Source organism: Thermobia domestica, chromosome 8 (genome assembly GCF_964235325.1).
Source record: "Thermobia domestica chromosome 8, izTheDome1.hap1.1, whole genome shotgun sequence".
In the NCBI taxonomy this organism is placed as follows: Eukaryota; Metazoa; Arthropoda; class Insecta; order Zygentoma; family Lepismatidae; genus Thermobia; species Thermobia domestica.
This window is the reverse complement of record NC_137461.1, coordinates 249,110,164-249,132,026: the sequence shown is the minus strand read 5'-3', so window position 1 is coordinate 249,132,026 and position 21,863 is coordinate 249,110,164. Positions and strand designations below refer to the sequence as shown.

Genomic DNA, 21,863 nt, shown 5'->3' with positions numbered 1-21,863 from the left:
CTATATAAGGGTAGAATGTCGTGGCAGTATAGTCGCTCCAAAATGTTCGTCTAGTAATAAGCTGCACTGCTTTTAGTCCTTTTCCTGTTCTGTGTAGTGTAAGTTTGTCATTACAGCAGTAACCACCAACAGTCATAAAGTAGCAGGAAAAGCTTTAGTAGTAATCGCCCCACTTGAGGCCATTTTACCGCCCCCTGGAGCGTGGCGCCCGCCGCCGCCAAAATTTTTCGCCCCGGGCGCCCGGCGCCCATTTTTGGGGTTACAAGTTATGACGTCATAGGGTTACGTGATGTTAGGCCATGCCTTTTTTGGGTTACGTGATGTTAGGCCCTGGAGCATGGAGCCCACCGCCAAAATTTTGCGCCCCGGGCGCCCGGCGCCCATTTTTGGGGTTACAAGTTATGACGTCATAGGGTTACGTGATGTTAGGCCATGCCTTTTTTGGGTTACGTGATGTTAGGCCCTGGAGCATGGAGCCCGCCGCCAAAATTTTGCTCCCCGGGCGCCCGGCGCCCATTTTTAGAGTTACATGTTATGACGTCATAGGGTCACGTGATGTTAGGCCATGCCTTTTTTGGGTTACGTGATGTTAGGCCACGCCTTTATGGGTTACGTGGTGTTAGGCCACGTCTTTATGGGGTAGTTTTACCGAGGGGGGTTGATTTTGTTTTCTTTTACGGCATAAAATTTTTGGAGATCAATACTTTTTAATGGAATATAGGTGTATGTATAGTTTACTTTGCGGTATATAATTTCAATTTAGCGCCCCTAGGCCACACCCCCGTTCGCCTTTATGGGGTAGGTTGTTGATTTTGTTCCCTTTACGGTATAAAATTTGGAGATTGTTACCTTATGATGGAGTACAGGTGTATGTATAGCTTATTTTGTGTTACTTGATTTTAATTTTTGCGCCCCTGGAGTATGACGCCGCTGAAATTTTGCGCCACGGCCCCTTTAGTTTACATAGTTTACGATTCGCCTTTATGGGGCAGTTTCACGTATGAGTTTATTTGTTTCTTTTTATGGTTATAAATTTGAAGAATGTTATTTCCTTTTTTTACCTTATAGGATGTATATATATATATAGCTTACCTTATTTTTGTTCCCTTTGATACACCCATGCGCACACTTTAGCATTACGTCATGGGGTCACGTGGTGTTAGGCTTTATGGGTAGACCTACCGAAGGGGTGCAGGGGTACATAGGACCACCCCCTTAAATTTTGGAAATTGCCAAATCTAAAAATTTGGTATGGTAGCCTAGGACCATAGTATGTACCTCTATTAGTATTGGGTGTCTATGTCGTTCCCTTTCATGGGTAAAAAAATTGTTTTTTTGACCTAATTTATTCCAATGGATGAGGTCCTATTACCTTATATGGTTATATGGTCATGTATAGGGGTCCATCCCCTATTATGAAACATAGGTACATTTGTGCACCCCCGGGAATGATACTTTGGCCCACCCCTTAAGTTTTAGAAATTGCCAAATTTAAACATTTGGTATCATAGTACTGGACCCTAATATATATTACTATAAATTTGGGTGGTCCACCTCGTTCCCTTTTAGGGGCCATTTTGTTCAGCTTTAGGGGTGAACATGGATACAGTGGTCCACCTCGTTCCCTTTTAGGGGGTATTTTTGTTCCGCTTTAGGGGTGAACATGGATACCTTGGAATCGTCCCGAGTTTGATTCTTGGAAATGTTGAATTTAACGTCCCCGCGAAAACGATGAGAAATGATAGGACGAAACATGAACTTACTTGACTGAGGATTGAAGCAGGGACCTCATACAGTAGAGGCAAACGCTGAGCCATCGTACACGTGTGTTGATTACTATGCAATGGTCCCGAGTTTGATTCTTGGTGCTAGTGTTAGAAAAATTTAACGTCCCACTTGAAACGATGATGAGAAATGAGAAAACATCATAAACTTACTTGCTTGCGGATTGAAGCAGAGATCTCAAACATCAGAAATAAGAGCTGAGTCACCGTACTCCATTGAGAAGTTCAGTTTGTTGATTACTATGTCATGGTCCCGAGTTCGATTTTTTTGTGTTAGTTTAAGAAATGTTGAGTTTAACGTCCCCTTGAAACGATGATGAAAAAATGATAGGAGGAAACATGAACTTACTTCGTTGTGGATTGAAGCGCTGAGCCGCCGTACTCCATTCAGTGCGAACAGTTTCGCGTATGAAAAGAAGACGAGCAGATTATGTTACATTACACATTTTAGTGCGAGCAGTTTATACTAGGTTTATGTTTCATATAGAAAGATAGAAGATCTGTGTTGTCATCTTTTTACTTCGTGTGCGATTTTTGACCTTGAAGAAAAACCTTGTTGACTCAGTGAAAGCATTGACGTATACACATAATCTTATTGTTTAGTTGGCTGTATTTAGAGATGAATCAGACATTTAAGGTTGCTGGTTCGAATCTAGTTGTGTTCGCTGTAACTCAGGGTCTGAGCGATACTTACCGAAATTTTTTACAGTGTTGCCAACACTATCAGAATGAATCGATTCATTTAGTCGGAGCAGTTTCGTGACGAAAACTGATTTTTGTTTTGCACACAAAAATTTTTCTGAAACAGAATTTTGTTTGTACATAAAAATTTTTTCTGAAACAGAATTTTGTTTGTACATAAAAAAATTTCTGAAACAGTTTTTGTTTTGTACACACAAAAAATTTCTGAAACAGAATTTTGTTTTCGTACACAAAAAATTTTTCTGTAAACATTTTTTTTTCGTACACAAAAATTTTCTGAATCAGTTTTTTTTCGCACACAAAAAATTTTCTGAAACAAAAATTTAGTTTGATTTTTTTTTCCGCAAAACATTGATTTATTTTATCGGTAAACTGATTCAGAAAAAATAAATTGAAATCGCAGTACAGGAAAAAGAATTTGATTTTAGGATGTGAAATAAAACACAGAATCATGTTTTTGTACATTTATTTTAGCATGTGAAATAGAATACAGAATTTCTTTTTCTTTAAAGGAAGACGTGTCCGTGACGGGTACAAATTCTGTAAAGAGAAAATAAAACATATGAATATACATGGTAATATTTATTTTGTTTCCTGTGAAAGAAGAAAAACAGATTTTTAACATCGAACTAACTGATCAAGAGAGAGTGAGGTGAGAAAAGAAACGCAAATGTGACGTACCTGAATTCCTTTTTTTTTTCTCCACGGGTTTCTGCAAGGTGATGTCATCTGAGTTTTGTTTCCGCTGTGGCCTCGTTGAAGCATGTCCCGTGTTGCGTTGATTCTTTGCCCCGTCTTTGGGAGGTGATGTTGGTGGGATTAGGGGAAAATATGGCTGTTATTCTGTTCTGGCTTTTTTATACCCATAGGGCAATGTCTCGTATGTGTCTGGTATTAATCGGCGTTTTTTATAGTTGAAACTGTACTTCTTTTCTTCAGGTTTTGTGACAAGATGATGATCGTGGGTTCTGTAAATTTTGTGCGGCGTGCTAATGGAGATTTTTTCACTCGATTGATTTATGATCATTTGCTCCAGACTGTTGAAATTTAACTTTTGACTTGCAGTATAATTGAGTGTGAATCCACGAATTTTGCATACATAACTGGTTGATTTCGTGTCGGGGTTGTAGATTTCCAAGGCGTACTGTTTTGGGCCACCAGACACGAATTTTTTAATGTATGCTTTTGGTCCAATTGATTCCAGTTCATTTGACATTGAACCAAGAAATACTTCTAGTTCTATTGTGGGCTGTGATGGTCGCTGCGTGAATATTACGGAATCTGTATCGAAATATAGTACTCTTTCTTGCAGCAGTTCTAAATATTTGTAGAGTTCCAGACGAGCTTGACACGTTGTAAATGCTCCAAGGACAACATTAGCATTGTGATTTTGTACTGGAACATCATCTTCATACTGCCAATAAAGGTATAACAACGAATCGTTAACAGGTAAAATTTGGTTGACTTTTATATCTGGAGCAGTTAATTTCTGATACAGTTCTTTGGGGTCGTTAATGATGGTCGTTTGGCTGAAATTGTCTCTTATAGCGAGTCGTCCCCAGAAGGCATTCAAACAGAGTTTTGCAAGACTACGACGTGCTGAATTTGTCATTATATTTGCTGCATCCAAAGTTATGCCTTCACGTTGTTGTACCACTTGAATATACTGCTGCTTTTCTTCTTCGGTGACGCAATTGGCAGGCCAACCAGAAGCTTCCAGCTTAGATTTCAAAAATGTGTTAATGTATTCGCTGAATAATCCGCCAGTCTTGGTTTCTGGATCATATACGGTGATATCATAATCCCAAATTTCGTAAATATCAATGACTTGATACCCAAGTTCAATGGCTTTTTGAATTTCATAGGACACCCACGTTCCTGTTAGACTTCGTTCACTGTCCGAATGTGTACATTCAGAATCTTGATTTAATGCTGTGGCACAGGCAGCACAAAGTGGAAACAACAACTTCTTATTTGAACGAAATGGCAGCACTGGATGAAACACATTTCTGCTAGGCAAAATCTTCAACTTGACTAATCCGTTGACATCTTGAATGTCGGGCATTTCTGGATCTCCCTGTAGATATATTCGTGGATGCCCTATTGGATACCGTCCACATTTATTTACATAAGGATACAGGGAGACGATATCCAAGAATTTTATTTCTTCGCCTTCATTTTCATTTGCGACGTGATACAATTTAATGGCATTAACACGACCACCATAGAAACTGTCTCTTGGATTTAATGGTGTCTTATTAATATAAGGATGTGTGCTTAAAGAAGAGGCCAATGCTGGATTGGATTTTAACACTTGACGAAATTCACATTCCCACATTTCATGTACTTTATATCCCATGGATCGTAATAATTTCATTTTACGCTGTGTTCTCTCGTAGCGATAGTTCATCGTTTCTTCGGAGTTCTCATAAATGGGCTGATCACGGCCTGTAGGGACACATAGAGGACATCCATGGAATCTACAGCCTTCAAATTCATACACGTGTTCCTCTTTAGTGTCGGGATCTTTGTAGTAACCGTCCAGATGAAAACCAGCAACATAAACTTCTTTTCCTCTCGCAGCGTGCAGAATTGAATGACCCTCTTTTTCTTCCATGTAGGCAAGCCACTGCAAAGCAATCCGTGACTGATTGTTTCTGTGACTGTATCCTCGTGCAGGAAGAATGCTAATAGTATTGGGTTTTAAGAAATTTCGCCGAAATACTAAATTGCACGCACTCGCCAAAGTGATAGCCTCCAGGAAAGGATTGACGTGAGTTTCTTCTTCAAAAGTGGTCATGAAAGATATACAAGCCAATCGAAGTACGTTGACGTCCTGGACACAATAGTTCACCAATTCTTCTTGGAAAATAAACGTATCGTTCTGGTGTTCGTTGTACCATGTCATGAATTTTTCTCGTTCATCCACTTTCATTTCATCTGCACCATAATAATGGATGTCCGGTAATTTTCCCACATACTCTTGATTTGCAGCAGTATTAAAAAAGTGTGGAAAATATCCTTTGGTCGCTGGTAAATGAAATGCCTTGGATAATTTACTTAAAGCCATTGGCATGAAATTTAAGGAGTCAATAAACGATAAGTGATTCACTTTCATGCTTAAAATTTTTGCTCCGTTCAAGATCAAAGTAGGTTTCAATTCATGTTCTTCCACTAAAGATTTAAGAATAAAATGACCATCATATCCCTTACAGTTATGTGCCAAAGATACAATAAGTTTGATGTTGGGTCGTGGTTGACGTAAATACGCAAGAAAGGCATTGATCGGATCATCTTGAAAAATATGTTCCCGCTGTCCACAAACTTCACACGGATGATGTATATCCTCATCTTGAACACAGTTGTAACATACTTGTTGGGCCACCAGTAAATTGGGCTTATGAATGAACGTGTCTTCATCGAAGAAAGTATCCTATGTGGCTTCGATATCATAGAAGACAATCATAGCTTTCTTGGCATGTAACACTGATGGAACTCCAGGTTTTAATTGAGTCGTATCAGGCTTCATGTAGCATTGATGGGTAGACGTAACGTGTTTATGGCACACATTACAAAAATAATCAGTACAATGATGTTGTCTTTCCCCTGTATGGACAAACGAATAAATGCGTAGACATTTGGAGCACTGTTTCACCATCTTGCATATTGGTTGGCCCTTATGATATGGTACAGTCAGATGATTTGTATAGCATGTTTCACCATAAAATTCACGATTGCATTCTGGGCACTGCTTCTCCGTATTGGTCTTAGTGCATGGCGGTTTCTGCAAACATTTCTCACACATGGCCGAACAGTTCTTGACGTGTGCAATACGATGATCATATTTTTTGTGGCATGCAGCACAATAGTACTTAGTAGAAAAAACCGACGTTAATGACGTGATGATGTCATAATGAGAATTGATGCACATTAAATTGATTGGAATTTTGTCTTCGCCACCAGGCCCTTCATACAGAATATCTTCTCCGGAAAAGCTGGTGTATACGGTAAGTTTATAATTTGTCAAGTAGCGTTGCAAATGTCGCAATTCTTCCACAGATCCCCCATGCTCTAAATTCACTGAGGATCGAGACAAAATTTCAAGTACGTCTGGAATAACAACAAACTTGCGCTGTTTGCGATATTGATTGTACAGTTTCTGATTTGTATCCTTATATTTCTTTAGGCCAATAGCAATCACAATTGCATAAGCCAAGCAATTCTTGTCGGTGTTTTTTACTCGTAGAATGCCTTTCTTGCATTTTAATAATTCGTCGTTTGATAAAAGACCTCGACGCACCAATCCAAATCCACGGGGCACATCCACATGATGAAAATGTACAATGAACGGTTCGTTCATGAGAAAACTATCGTTACTTTGAAGGATGCGATCAAAGGAAGCCCATAAAGTCTCCAGTGTCAGATTACTTGCACGCCGAAAAGATAAATAAAACGGTTTGTTCTTCTCATCATGAGATAAAATCGATAATCCAACCATCGATAATTCGTCGACATTTTCCAATAAGTAATCCAGCATCTGTTGAAAGGAGGCCTGAACCCATTCAACAATATCGGTGCCACTGGTCGGAGCATTAATTTGAATTTCCAGCATTCGTCCTTCAAGATTAAAACGCCGATAATGTCTATTGATTTCTCGCAAGACAGTAAAGCCAGAAGTAGCCATATTCAGATAGGAAAAAGGTAAGGTAAGCAAAAAGGAATAGGCAAAGAAAACAAATATCTAAAACGAAAAAAAAAAGCACGAATTAAAATTGAATTCAGAGATCACTACGTTATCAAAATGACTACACGATCAATCCTAAAAGAATTATCATATCTCAAATAGTTCTACTACTGAAACGTTTTATTGTCGTCATACTGGAAATCAAACCCGGGACCAACATGTAACTGACCTAACTTTCTGTAGTGATAAAAAGAATGAATGAAATTGTTTTCCAACTCAGCTGAGAGAATCATTGTAGTAAGCATTTTTCCTCTGACACTGAACTTTAAACGTACGACGAACATGAAACGAAAACAAAATCTCATGCGCTTGCTTTTTTCAAGCGGTTAGACAAGGAATACTCGAATTCGTTTCTCGGCGGGAGATCAGATCCCACATTAAACTGCAAGTCCACGTCTCACGTTGTAGGGAACAAAATCGTGCGTAGTTTCTTTGTTTACGTTAATGGTAACTTTCAGAAACTGAGCTAAGTGGTTAGCGTTACGCAACTCTGGCCCGGGTTCAACACCCAGTATGCGCTCAGATTCAACATTAAGCGGTATTCCTAGCCCCACTACTGAATGGACGCTAAACCAAAATCAATAAATTTCTCGTGCTTACTTCTAATGTGTGGATGTGGCCCTGGTTCAACACCCAGTATGCGCTCAGATTCAACATTAAGCGGTATTCCTAGCCCCACTACTGAAGGGACGCTAAACCAAAATCAACAAATGATATCATTTCTCGTGCTTACTTCTAATGTGTGGATGTGGCCCGGGTTCAACACCCAGTATGCGCTCAAATTCAACATTAAGCTGTATTCCTAGCCTCACTACTGAAAGGACGCTAAACCAAAATCAATAAATTTCTTGTGCTTACTTCTAATGTGTGGGATTCCTAATTCGATCCCCGGTCAAGTAAGTGAGGGTTATTCTTCCATTTGCTAAATATTTCATGCTAAATAAAAAACAGTGATAACAATGTTATCCTCATTTCAAAAGCACTCCATTGATATTAAGAAACGCGGTTGATACTTACCTCAAATTCAAGGAACGGAGTAAAGTCACGCTGACACAAGAGGTACACCTACGTTCATTCAAGATCTTCGTGGAAGTAGAACTTCAAAAATGAAATTAAGAATTTTATTTAGGTCTGAAACGGTTCAACTATAAAGTGACAACACTATCAGCCAATCAGAAACGAGGAAATGAATCAATGACATCACGGAAAACCAATGAAAACACAGCTTTCATCATGTATCATGAGCCGAAACGTAATGTAAGAAGCAATGTGATTGGTTGTGACATTATTCACGTTTTTCTCCTTACACATCAATCGTTACGACATCTAGTATCGCAATTTTGATCATGACATCATACCGTTGACTCGTTAGTTTAATACGACATTCAAATTACCACATCTAAAATGTGATTCATTTTCCTTAAACTTCATTGAAAAAATGTAACACTCATCGATATGTTATGAAACTGTCTTTGACATGAATCTAAAGTTGCGCTTTAAAAGTCCGTCAACTGAGAAAAATGCTGATGTAGTATAAGCAGATTCTGCAATTTCAAAATAACAAACTTTTATACGTAACAACGAGCAGAAATGTGTAGTAATGTAACATAATCTGATCATGTTCTTTTTCATACGCAAAACTGCTCGCACTGAAGTTGACATGGTGGCTCAGCGTTTTTTTTCTGATGTGTGAGGTCTCTGCTTCAATCCGCAAGCAAGTAAGTTTATGATGTTTTCTCATTTCTCATCATCGTTTCAAGTGGGACGTTAAATTTTTCTAACACTAGCACCAAGAATCAAACTCGGGACCATTGCATAGTAATCAACACACGTGTACGATGGCTCAGCGTTTGCCTCTACTGTATGAGGTCCCTGCTTCAATCCTCAGTCAAGTAAGTTCATGTTTCGTCCTATCATTTCTCATCGTTTTCGCGGGGACGTTAAATTCAACATTTCCAAGAATCAAACTCGGGACGATTCCAAGGTATCCATGTTCACCCCTAAAGCGGAACAAAAATACCCCCTAAAAGGGAACGAGGTGGACCACTGTATCCATGTTCACCCCTAAAGCTGAACAAAATGGCCCCTAAAAGGGAACGAGGTGGACCACCCAAATTTATAGTAATATATATTAGGGTCCAGTACTATGATACCAAATGTTTAAATTTGGCAATTTCTAAAACTTAAGGGGTGGGCCAAAGTATCATTCCCGGGGGTGCACAAATGTACCTATGTTTCATAATAGGGGATGGACCCCTATACATGACCATATAACCATATAAGGTAATAGGACCTCATCCATTGGAATAAATTAGGTCAAAAAAACCAAACACGTGATACAACGTATTGCTTACGTTTATATTTTGGCAATTTTATACCCCTAAAAGGGAACAAGGTAGACCACCCAAATTTATAGTGATCTATATTAGGGTTTTATACTATTATACCAAATGTTTAAATTGGACGATTTCCAAAATTTAAGGGGTGGGCCAAGGTACTCCTCCCAAATTTTTAAAGGGGTGCACAAATATACCCATGTCTTATGAAAGGTAATTGACCCTGTATATGCACATATATCCATATAGGGTAATAACACCTCATCAAAGGGGGGATAATAACACCTCATCCAAGAGGATAAATTAGGTCAAAAAAACCCCGAAATTTGAATTTTCTTGGCAATTTTTTACCCATGAAAGGGAACGACATAGACACCCAATACTAATAGAGGTACATACTATGGTCCTAGGCTACCATACCAAATTTTTAGATTTGGCAATTTCCAAAATTTAAGGGGGTGGTCCTATGTACCCCTGCACCCCTTCGGTAGGTCTACCCACAAAGCCTAACACCACGTGACCCCATGACGTAATGCTAAGGTGTGCGCATGGGTGTATCAAAGGGAACAAAAATAAGGTAAGCTATATATATATATATATATACATCCTATAAGGTAAAAAAGGGAATAACATTCTTCAAATTTATAACCATAAAAAGAAACAAATAAACTCATACGTGAAACTGCCCCATAAAGGCGGATCGTAAACTATGTAAACTAAAGGGGCCGGGGCGCAAAATTTCAGCGGCGTCATACTCCAGGGGCGCAAAAATTAAAATCAAGTAACACAAAATAAGCTATACATACACCTGTACTCCATCATAAGGTAACAATCTCCAAATTTTATACCGTAAAGGGAACAAAATCAACAACCTACCCCATAAAGGCGAACGGGGGTGTGGCCTAGGGGCGCTAAATTGAAATTATATACCGCAAAGTAAACTATACATACACCTATATTCCATTAAAAAGTATTGATCTCCAAAAATTTTATGCCGTAAAAGAAAACAAAATCAACCCCCCTCGGTAAAACTACCCCATAAAGACGTGGCCTAACACCACGTAACCCATAAAGGCGTGGCCTAACATCACGTAACCCAAAAAAGGCATGGCCTAACATCACGTGACCCTATGACGTCATAACATGTAACTCTAAAAATGGGCGCCGGGCGCCCGGGGCGCAAAATTTTGGCGGCGGGCTCCATGCTCCAGAGCCTAACATCACGTAACCCAAAAAAGGCATGGCCTAACATCACGTAACCCTATGACGTCATAACTTGTAACCCCAAAAATGGGCGCCGGGCGCCCGGGGCGCAAAATTTTGGCGGCGGCGGCGGGCGCCACGCTCCAGGGGGCGGTAAAAATGGCCTCAAGTGGGGCGATTACTACTGCTTTCTACACACTCACGTACCGGTACTCAGCCAGAACGATCTCTAGAGTCGTGTGAATGATAGAACATGGTTATCTTTATAATGTCTTTCAACAGATACACCCTGCCTCATAATGCCTAAACCAATCACTAGAAACTTCCAACTTATCCTTGTAAGATGGCGCTCGCACAGTTTTCGACCGTTCTCTCTACGATATGTGACGAACGGAGCCTTATGCTTCTTTGCCAAATGTAGGTCTTTAATACTATAAAGAGAATTATTTATTTTAAAAAAATGCTTTACAATGATTTTCAAAATTGACATTACACATCGTTCGAATAGTAACTAGTATTACATTATACAGATTTATGTCAGTATATTTATAACTTATTTGGGTTCTATTTAGCCTAAAATCCGGGGTATTTAAATCATCTTTTCGTCTTGTATTATGTAAGTGAACATTACTGTGATAACCAATACCATCCTGATTTTCTTTAACGCGCATAAGGCATCCAACGCGCATGTAAAAAAAAAGAACTGTCATATTCTGAAGTTTTAAAAAAATGGTCTACATGATACAGAATCTGGAAAACCTTTTATTGATTTTAATAGCTTTCTTCTGCCATTTGAAGATCATTTGAGCATCTGATGAATTATCCTATAATAATATGCCATATTGTAAATGACAATGAGAGAAAGCATAATCTGCTGTAAGAAGCACGGTTTCAGTAACTGTTGTCCTTTGCGAATTAAAAACGCTATTCTAACTCTAAGGACAGCTGCAGCATTTTCATTTAATGATCTCTTATACTAAAAATGCCTCACCAACTGTTTCCTTTACTCAGTCTCGGGACAATCATTGCAAATATGTACAATGCCATGAAGCTCAATTTTCTCTGTACTATTATACCTATAACCTAACCATAAGTAAAAGATAAACCTACAAGTAGAAAATACAAAGCATCAAATCCTAACACAGAAGTTCAAGTCTTCAAATGTTCATTTTAAAATATTATTATTTATTTATTTCCAGCCAACACCGTGAAGGATTTCATGAATGAAAACTGGAAGGATGTCTTTGATGAGTTCAAAGTGAGCTACGAAAACATCTTATCAGAAGTAGCAACTGTGATTGGTACAAATATGTTTGATACCTTATCTTACAATGATCTTTTCAGATCATGATATAGCACGAAGTACAAATTTCAAGTAAAAAAATATCAAACACATTGACTTTTATTGTGAGATATGACTATTTGAAAGTGCAATTGAACTTATGATTTTGTGTGTTTCTGTGAAAGATACATTATTTTAAAGGGAAAAAATAAATAATACATATTATTTATTCTCTGAAGAGGGAATTTCTCTTGTATATTTGAACGAAGTGAAGTGTACAGAAGATTGTGTATTGATTTGATATCTCATTAGGTATAATATATTCCTACAAAATAGCCTAAGTATCCAATCTAGTATACAGCACATTACTTTTAACACGTAGAACACAGATGTGCAACGGGTGTTTCAAAACAATGCATGGGTTTTATAGTGTTTTACAGAATTTCCGTATAGAGGGTGTTAGTGTAAAAGAAATTAAATAGTGGTTGCTAATTGTAACTATGAACTGAAAATTAAGGTTTTCTCCTCCAATCTTAAACCTTAAAACATTTTTTTTTTAAATTTTAAAATCATAACAGTTTGTTGGTGTAATGTTATTTGTGGTGTATAGTTATGATTCATCACAGATAATCTAATAGACAAAATGTTTTCTGCCCACCACTCTCATATTCGTAATCTGCTAAATTTGAATTTTGGTGTTTCCTCTTTCCAGCGTCAACCTCTGCATGTGGAGGTATAAGATTTATTTCTATCTAAAAATTAATTATAACTTGCAAAATAGCTCTGCATGTATATATTACGAATCATTGAAATTAACTTTATAACGAATAAGTTCTTATTTCTGGAAATTCAATTAAAAAATACTACTATAAACTTAGATTCTTGGCACATAAATAATAATCATTACTTCCTTTAAGGACAACGTGGTAATTGTAGGTAGCGGGCTTGGCAGTTGCTGAAAGGAGCTGCAATGTCTTTTAAACATTAAATGCAAGCGAATTGCGGTAAAAATTTAGAGTTTAAGCGATATTGTATCTTATATATATATATAAAAATCCCTCACTGTCAAAATTAACTACTAGTTTTCCCATTTTGCAATTTGAAGAGGTGGGGAAAAATTGAGTTTGTTTTGATTTCCTATCAGCTTATTTGGAGTGAATAGTAGTTTCACAGTGCTACCCTCTACACGATACTTTTATCAGCTACTTAACGTCATACATTGCTGTGGAAAATAGGCGTTATGTGTCTGGATTTGTCTATGATTTTACTCAATATGTGGACTAATGTGCTGTTTACTGCAATTATATGTGAACAGTAAAACGAAAGACAATAATACATAGTAACTATATTTTCAATCTTTGAAAATATTTGGTGCCTTTGGTAAGAAACATAGGTAGAATCTACAAAGTTAAGGGTTTAAGCGTAAGGATAATATATTATGATAGTTGACCTGATGAAATACACACCAGGATTCAAACTTTTTCTTGCTGCCTAATTTATTATAGTATCACACACTTTATGTGTAGAAATTTTTTTAAAAAGAAAGTCTATTCTGGAGTACAATAAATGTTTTATAAGACATTGAAGTATGTTATCTATCCAATAAACACAATTATAGATGTTCCTAACACTTTTCTTTTAAAGCTACAGAACTAAAATACCAAAAAGATTTTTTTTCGTGTGACTATGGTGTCAGCGACAAAAAACAACACGAAGTTTTATAAGTAAAAGTACTTTTTGAGTTGTTTATAAAATATAGGTATAGATAAATATGCTGAAAATTAAGTAAAAGATTTATAGTTACATGCTTTTAGAAAAATGACATATTTCTTAAATTCTTTTTTTTTTCTTTTCTTTTTTTCTTTTTTTTTTTTTTTTTGTTACAGCGAATTTACATAGGTAGTCGAATATTGTAACGATTTACTCTATTTGCAATGTGTTTTGTTTGAACATTTCATGCGGCAATATATGCTTAATCTTATAGGAGCACTCAAATTTACTTAAAATATTATATTTTTTTAAGACTAAACTGACTTACTGCACTTGTTCCAATATTTTTAACGCATTGGCATATTCATTTGTTCTATCTTATTAAGAATAGAAGAACAATTCCTTCTAAAAGTGTCAGCTATTCCAGAATTGAAATAGATCTTTTCTAATACGTGACTGTACAATAGTAGTTCAGTCAATGGAATTAACGTGGTGTAAGAAACTTTTGTTTCCTGGTTTAACATTGAAGCAGTTGTGTGGATGTATATAAAAAATGGTTGTATTTAGTACACAATTGTGTATAACTATTATATTTTTCTGATTCGAAGAAAGAGTTTGAATGTTTTTTTTTCTACCATAAGATTAAGGTAAACATAATGGTCATTTCATTTAGCTTAGGAGGATCATTATGTTCTCCAATTATTGTATTATACTTGACTGTGATGATTGTTTCTTTTGACAATGAAATATATACTTTAGAATTTAATCTGAAATCTATTTATTTTTTTTCCTTATCTACAAATTAGGTTGTCTAAAAGGTATTGAGTCCTTGGGAGTCAGAATTATGAATATATATATATATATATATATATATATATATATATATATATATATATATATATATATATATATATATATATATATATATATATATATATATACTGTTATTTGAAAATAACTTATAAAACAATATACGAACTATTTCGTTTGATTATTTTCCACCATTTTTCTGTGAACTCCATAATCCCGTTGCTGTAGAACTGTGATTTCTGGCACTTGGTTTTCGCAGGCCTCTTTTGAAACTAACAACACCATTCAGACAGTTCTGCACAGACTGAAAGAACTAATAGTTGGACAATGTCAGGTTCTGGCTATTACGGTAGATGCATCAAAATCTCTCAGTCATGTTCCTTAATTTCTGCAGGACAGGTCGTTAAAAATGAATGCTGTCTGCGTTGGCAGTGTGGTATACGACACACTATCTGTTGACCAGTTCTAGCCGTTTCTTTTGAAGTGTTCGATGCACTTGTCGAAAGTGCAGGTCTAAGTTCTGCATGGTAGCAGCAGCTCTTTATGCACGATGCCCTTCCAATCTCACCAAACGCTTACAGCATAACGTTCCTGGGATTTGTCACATATTGTAAAGCTTGTCCACTTTTACAAGGTACATTAGCAAAGTGTTCTCTTGGGATTCGTGTAAAATTAACTCAAATGCAAAGTTTTGCGCGGCCCAATGTGTATTGTACTAATTTTAGAAGCTCGTACCGGTAATTTGCATACTTATGGGTCTTCATATATCCGGAATTCAATCATTCACTACTATAAAGCTCGGACAAAATTGTTTTCAGTGGGTGTGTGTGTATATGCAAAATAAATTGGATCAAGTACTCCTTCTCTAACACATGTTACCATCGGCCATCATCTTGGATCCACCATATTGGATTCAACTTTCGGTTTTTCAAATGGGAATAGACGCAAGTGATACATCAGAATCATGTACAATTTTCTCGGAAATTCATTGGTGTAGTTAGTTTTGGCGTGCTAGTGATACATCAAATTCATGTACAATTTTCTCGGAAATTCACTAGAGTAGTGAATTTTATCGTACCTTATACCATTTGAAAGGTATTACATGTTAAATCCCTCCAGGCACTTCGCGAATCGACATTGCAGAGTAATATCAGTTACGCTTGCGTTTTTGATATTGACAAATATTGTATTACGGTCCAAATGCCTAATGAAAATCCAGATACTGCCAGATTTGGGTGAAGACCTACAATTTCCGCATTGACGTCTGTGTGTCATTTCGTACATTCAGAGAATATTTCGTCAACGATAAATCATGTAAAAGATTACATATACACACAGGGACGTACGCAATTTTCTATTTGGTTCAATATTCGCAAGGTACCTGACATTTAACATGTAATACATTGCAAATTGTACAAACTACGCCAAAACTAACTACACTAATGAATTTCCGAGAAAATTGTACATGATTCTGATGTATCACTTGCGTCTATTCCCATTTGAAAAGCCGAAACTTGAAGCCAATGTGGTGGATTCAAGATGGCGGCCGAGGTGGGTAACATGAGTCAGAGAAGCAGTACTTGATCCAATTTGTTTTCCAAATACTCACATTCATGTCCAGTTACATCTAAAGAAACTAAAAGCTATTTTGTGTTCGAGCGTTATAGTAGTGAATGATTGAATTTCGGATATATAAAGTCCCATAAATATGCAAATTACCGGTATGGGCCGCTAAAATTAGTACAATACACATTAGGCCGCGGAGAGCTTTGCATTTGGATCAGTATTATACGAATCCCGAGTGGACACTTCGCGAATGTATATTTTGTTAGAGCGCGATCTTTCTCTCAATTTGTTTGAAACTTTTAACACTTGTGATTAATAGAATTCTATATTCGCATATAGAATATACTAGTATAATTACCCGCTTCGCTGGGTGAAAATGAGAAAAAATAGTAATATGTTCCGTTAGTCAGTCACATTTTACTCTTACTTAAGAGCAAGCGCTCTCAAATCGATAGAAACAAAGAAAATATAATGAAAAATCAGAAAACAATAAGTATTCTATATAAAGAAAAATTAATTGGATTTAAACGGCGTTCGAAGTGTGACTGTTCACCTCAGTGACACTGAAAATTATGAATTTGACACTAATAATGGTCATTTTCATATATATATATATATATATATATATATATATATATATATATATATATATATATATATATATGTGGGGTGTTTCAAAACAACACCGACAACGTTTGGGAGGTGATTCCTGATAACAAGATAAGACAAAAAGTAAAGAACAACCTGGGTGCACAAATGCTTTCTTTCGGAGTTATAGGCTGCCAAAAACATGAAAAAAAAAATGAACTTTAAATGGCCATGGATCCAAAACTATACGATCTATCATCGTCTGGTCAAGACTTCACTTAGGAACTAGTATATGCCCTATCCAAAAATACATGTTTCAGAATACTGGCATACTTCTATAACAATTTTTATAAAGGGAGTTTTGCTACTGGCACCATCATTTGAAGTACTCACCAAATACCTGTATAAAAGCTGTTGCGGAAGTATCACAGGATTCTGAAACAAGGATATTTGGATAGGGCACATATTAGTTCCTAAATAAAGTCTTGACCCGACTAAAGTAGTTTCCATAGTTTTGGAGCTATGGACCTTTAAAGTTCATTTCTTCATGTTTTCGGCAACCTATAACTCCGAAAGGAAGCATTTGTGCACTCAAATTGGTCTATACTTTTTGTCTTTGCGTCAGGAATCACCTCCTAAACGTTGTCGATGATGTTTTCAAACACACTCTCTCTCTCTATATATATATAGATATATATATATATATACAGTGCGCTCCACGAATAACACTAAGGCCCGTGTACACATCAATTTTGGAAACTACATTTCGCTAGCCTGTCCCTATCCAACATGGCGGCCATCCGTAAGTACGGTCGAAGTACTCGTAATTACCCCTCGTAATCCGCTTAGGGCCCCCTCATGAAGGATTTTCTTTATTAGTATAATGTTGTCTTTTATGTCCCTTCAAGGTTACAAAAGGTTCATGCTTCTATCTGCTTTGGTTTCTTCAGGAGACGGGCCTTAGTGTAATGCGTGGAACGCACTTCGACTGTACTTTACAGATGGCCGTGATGTTGGATAGGAACACGCTAGCGACATGTAGTTTCTAAAATTAATCTTTACACGTGATTACCTTTCAAACGAGATACAGCACGATGGGGGTTGCTATTTAAAATTTCGTAGTTACCCCACGTAACCACCTTAAGCGCACCTCATGGGGGGTTCACCATATCAGCATAGTGTTGCCTTTCATGTCCCTTGAAGGTTACAAAAGGTTTCATGTTTCTACCTGCCTTGGTTTCTTGAGGAGATGGGCCGTAGTGTTATTCGTGGAACGCACTATATATACAGTATATATATATATATATATATATACGTCTCCCCCGAAGTTGCACCTTCAATGTGAAATGATAAAACCCATCCCAGGCCCGAACCTCATCTGTGTCGAAAATTTGATCGAGATAGGTCAGGTGGTTGAAGAATTATTAAGTCACAAACACAGTCACTTTTTTACATATATTTCGATCGAGTAAATTTTTCTGAGTGAGACCATGTGGCATCCAAACTTTCGAGTTTCTTTCTTTAGTCAGCTGTCTCCAAATGATTAAACATTGATTGTTGATGGATATTTAAGTCATTTTGGCGATGTCATGACTGCTTACATGTCGGTCTTGCTCTCACTCACTTTTTGTGTGATTGGTCGTCCACAGTAAGGAGCATCTTGGCCTTCGAAATTTCCAGAACGAAAGTGATTGAACCATATTTTTGCTGTTGGTTTTAATTGGGGATGGGCAAAACCGGTTTTTTATAAAAACCGAAAACCGGTTTCTATAAAAACCGAAACCCGAAAAACCGACATTTCGGTTTTCTCCAAAACCGGTTCGGTTTTTCATCGAAACCGGTTTCGGTTTTCTCCAAAACTGGTTCGGTTTTCACCGAAACTGGTTTCGATGAAAACTTTTTGAAAGCACATAAAACTATTTCTGTGAAAATGGATTCGGTTTCCGGAGAACAACGAAACACCATTCTGGTCAAAAATAGAACAAATTTTGAAAAAAAAAACGAAATCGGTTTTGAAGAAAATCGAAACCGGATCAGATGAAAAACTGGAGAAAACCGTTTTTGGAGAAAACTGATAACCGGTTTTGGAGAAAACCGATAACCGGTTTCGGAGAAAACCGAAACCGGTTTTTTGAAAATTTTCAAAAACCGGTTTCGGTTTTTCTAAAAACCGAAAAAGCGGTTTTTTGCCCACCACTAGTTTTAATAACGTATAAATAGCACAAATTTCTTCACGGATCTGCGTAGCATTTGCGTCTTTATCGAAATAAAATTGTAAAATGTAGGAAAGTTCATTCATCTTCAGAGAACAAGACGTTACATCTGACTATAAGAATCTCAACAATTTTCCCACATCTATTACCTAAAACTATCAGCTGTTAAATGAAGTTAAATCTGATCCGTTGCGTCTCATATACCCTGAGATTTTGGACACTAACGCCATCTCCTGTTAAAAAAGCTGAATACCTTTTAGACGAGCTGATGTATAAAAATGACTGTCACTTTTCTATGGCGAAACGACTGTACCGTTTGAAATGGATTTTTGAACGTCATATTTAGCACTTGATTTGAGATGTCCGCGTTTTCACTTTCATAATCAACTATCCAGAACTTGAGATATTTGATAATTAAAATGTCACTGTTCTGAAGTGAAGTGAACATTGAATAATTCATTGTTTTGAATGAAGAAACGAACGTTGCCTTCTTGTGTGTATGGACTACTGAAAAAGAATTCTTTAGTTTTCATGTGTTCTTTCTGTACTTTTCAGGACGCAGTACGTTATTGCGTTTTCTTTCTCTGTGCTTTACAACAGGACTAGGAAATATTTTCCCCCTTGTAACTAGAAACAATATCGGACTGGTGTTTAGGGAAAATATATAGAATAGGGTAACTGTCCCAATAATTGACAGTATAAGAGCAGTATTTGACAAATTGCGTATTTTTTTACCCTTCAAATGAGTCTAACTTATTTAACTCTCGTGTAGGTACGAAGGCATCCTTCCTTCATTCATACACACCACCGGAAAAAATATAGACTGATAATTATTATTTTAAAATATATATATACGAAAAGTTGTTTATTGTACCAGAAATTGACACTGTGATTTGAGAGAATCACCAGTAATTGACACATCATGACCCAGTAATTGACATCTCTTAATATCTTACTTCCAATGAAATACATAATTTTCTACCACCTTACCAAGCTGATTTATAACAGTTTTGAGATATTATTTTTGCATACAACGGATGTTAATACTAAAATAATACAAATATTCATAGCATACCGGTAGTCTTGTTTCCAGTTGACATATGACAAGAAAATTAAGTACTAATAATTGCATAATTGAAAAGTAAAATATTTTCTAATACTATCAATGAAATATTATCTTATTTGAAATATCCTCGGTCCTAATGTAACAGCATCGCATAACACAAGAATTAATGGCCTAATGATGCCGGAAAACCTTTATGATAGTTTCATCTGTCGGTATGAGATTTTGATCTTGTGCATAACGACATTATCCAATTAGAGATAGATCGATCCGTAAAATATGAAATTTATGTCCACCTTTATCAATATCAGTGACTTTTAGCTACACAAATTTGTCTTCCGTGACCTCTCTAAGAAATTTGACGAACCCTATCTTTATCAATAGCAGTAATGCAACCGATATAAAACTGTTCATCATAATAAACACGTGTTTTTTTCAATTTTATATGTTGATAGTTGATGTGATGTGGTTGGAATGTCACTGTCCATTCCCAGACTCTCTTGCGGGATGGCTCAGTGGTAGAGCGTTCACCTCCGGTGGTTGGGGTCCCTGGTTCAATCCCAGCTCGCGCCGTGTGGACTTTGTGGTGGATAAACACCGTGCTCGTGGGTTTTCTTGGGGTTCTCCCGTTTCCTCCCACTTTCTTCATTTCACTCATTTCTCATCATCACTGTCTCCTTTAGCCTAACCGGCACAACCGTCGGACGTAAAACTTAAAGATTTCATTTAAAGAAGAGTTAGTGTTTTCACCACCTGACAGAATCTGAAGGGACGAATTTGATGGCACGGACGGTATTTCTAACACTTGTGCCACTTCTGTTTTGTCGTTTTCCTCTGGGCTATCACCAATATCTAGAGGGAATATATGTATATACTCTCTCAGTTGTAAGTGTGGGCAACTTGCAGCTGCGTTGCATTCATTCACTAGCTAAAGATGCACTCTGAGTTGACATTAGACTTATTAGATGTGGTTTTACTTTGCTCCATAGATGTGATTTTATTTGAAAAGAAACAAAGCAGAATGTTTCCTTAGCTTCATCAGTGTAAAGCATTCACAGTATCCATAAATGTATGTTATTTCTATTTTTTCTTTTTTTAAACCGGCTACTGTAGGCTACTCTACCAGTGGCAACGTGCCAAGTAAGAGTACTGTAGATTCAGGAAAGACACTTGCTTAAAATCATATTGAACGCTCAGAAAGACAAAGAAAAATAAGGGAAAAGGCCTAGGTCCACTTAACTCCGTACCAAGGGGATATTTACCACTTCTAGAGACCTGCACGGGCCGGGCCTGGCCCGAGGCCCGAAGCCCGGCCCGGCCCGCGGGCCGACTCTATTATTTCTTTGGGCCGGGCCGGGCTTGGGCGGGTAGACACTGATTTATCTTCAGGTCGGGCCGGGCTGGGGCCAACTAATTGCAATTCTTTAATAATTATTGACATTCGTTAAACGATAATTAGAATAAAGGCAAACGTTGAAGAAGTGTGCCCGTGAAAAATGTTACAAAATGAAACTTCGAAAATTTATGGGGCCCGGACCGGGCTTGGGCCAAGAATTTTAAAAAACTTATCGGGCCGGGCCGGGCTGGATTGGGCTCGGGCCGAAAAATTCGGCCCGTGCAGGTCTCTAACCACTTCAAGAATTTTTTTTAAAGCAAGGTCGGTTCTCTCTTAATCACAAAGGTTTCAACCCAGGACCTTTCGAATGATGACAAATCACAATAATAACAAAGGTGTGTAAATTGTAGAATTTTTCTGCAGTAGCCTAGTAATTGACACCCCTGGATCTAATAATTGACACCCCCTGTCTACTACTGGGATTTTATAAGAAATAATGTTTTTAACTCTACCAGTAAACTTAACT

At 37.1% G+C, this 21,863-nt stretch overlaps 2 protein-coding genes across 2 annotated transcripts in view; one reads left to right on the top strand and one right to left on the bottom strand.

Moving 5' to 3' along the window:
• The window catches only part of LOC145693524 (protein takeout-like), a 53,559-nt gene extending 39,032 nt beyond the window's left edge, over positions 1 to 14,527 (top strand). The window contains exon 6 of the mRNA XM_081769591.1: positions 11,969 to 14,527. Within this exon, the coding sequence (XP_081625717.1) occupies positions 11,969 to 12,120 (152 nt within the window). The 3' untranslated portion in view covers positions 12,121 to 14,527. The remainder of the gene's footprint in view (positions 1 to 11,968) is intronic.
• Positions 3,005 to 6,225, bottom strand: LOC145691996 (uncharacterized). Its single transcript, XM_081767295.1, has 2 exons — positions 3,168 to 6,225; positions 3,005 to 3,026 (listed from the first exon to the last, which is right to left on the bottom strand). The coding sequence occupies exon 1, from the start codon at positions 5,602 to 5,604 to the stop codon at positions 3,325 to 3,327; it is 2,280 nt and encodes a 759-aa protein (XP_081623421.1). The 5' UTR covers positions 5,605 to 6,225; the 3' UTR covers positions 3,005 to 3,026; positions 3,168 to 3,324.
• Positions 14,528 to 21,863: the final 7,336 nt, after the last annotated feature.